We start from the raw sequence: 774 nt of genomic DNA on the forward strand, positions 1-774 counted from the left end.
GGGCTTGCATATTTACATGATCATTGCGACCCAAAGATCATTCATCGAGATGTGAAAGCTGCAAATATATTGTTGGACGAAGAGTTTGAAGCAGTGGTTGGGGACTTTGGACTCGCAAAACTCATGGACTACAAAGACACACATGTGACAACTGCAGTGCGTGGTACAATTGGTCATATTGCCCCAGAGTACCTTTCTACAGGGAAATCATCAGAGAAAACAGATGTCTTCGGATATGGAGTCATGCTTCTTGAGCTCATCACTGGACAAAGGGCTTTTGATCTTGCTCGCCTTGCGAATGACGATGATGTCATGCTACTAGACTGGGTATATAACATGTGTTTCCCACTTGTATACTTTAATGATCTGTGTTGCTTCTCTGTTTGTGTTAATTAGGGGTGTTTTGTTTGGTACCAGGTGAAAGGGTTGTTAAAAGAGAAGAAGTTGGAAGCACTAGTAGATGTTGATCTTCAGGGTAATTACATAGACGAAGAAGTGGAGCAACTAATCCAAGTGGCTCTGCTCTGCACTCAGAGTTCACCAATGGAAAGACCCAAAATGTCTGAAGTTGTAAGAATGCTTGAAGGAGATGGTTTAGCTGAGAGATGGGAAGAATGGCAAAAGGAGGAAATGTTCAGACAAGATTTCAACTACCCAACGCATCATCCAGCCGTGTCTGGCTGGATCATTGGCGATTCCACTTCCCAGATCGAAAACGAATACCCCTCGGGTCCAAGATAGGATTCGACCACGGATGCTTTCTCTGTCTTTTTT

At 43.5% G+C, this 774-nt stretch overlaps 1 protein-coding gene across 1 annotated transcript in view; it reads left to right on the top strand.

Annotated features, from left to right (window-relative positions):
- Positions 1-774, top strand: part of LOC104716817 (BRASSINOSTEROID INSENSITIVE 1-associated receptor kinase 1-like) — an 8,786-nt gene that overhangs the window by 6,837 nt on the left and 1,175 nt on the right. Inside the window, exons 11-12 of the mRNA XM_010434262.2 lie at positions 1-327; positions 418-723. The exon at positions 1-327 is cut by the window's left edge and continues 1 nt beyond it. Coding sequence (XP_010432564.1) covers positions 1-327; positions 418-723 — 633 coding nt within the window. The remainder of the gene's footprint in view (positions 328-417; positions 724-774) is intronic.

The sequence above is a fragment of the Camelina sativa genome, chromosome 10 (genome assembly GCF_000633955.1).
Source record: "Camelina sativa cultivar DH55 chromosome 10, Cs, whole genome shotgun sequence".
Classification (NCBI taxonomy): domain Eukaryota; kingdom Viridiplantae; phylum Streptophyta; class Magnoliopsida; order Brassicales; family Brassicaceae; genus Camelina; species Camelina sativa.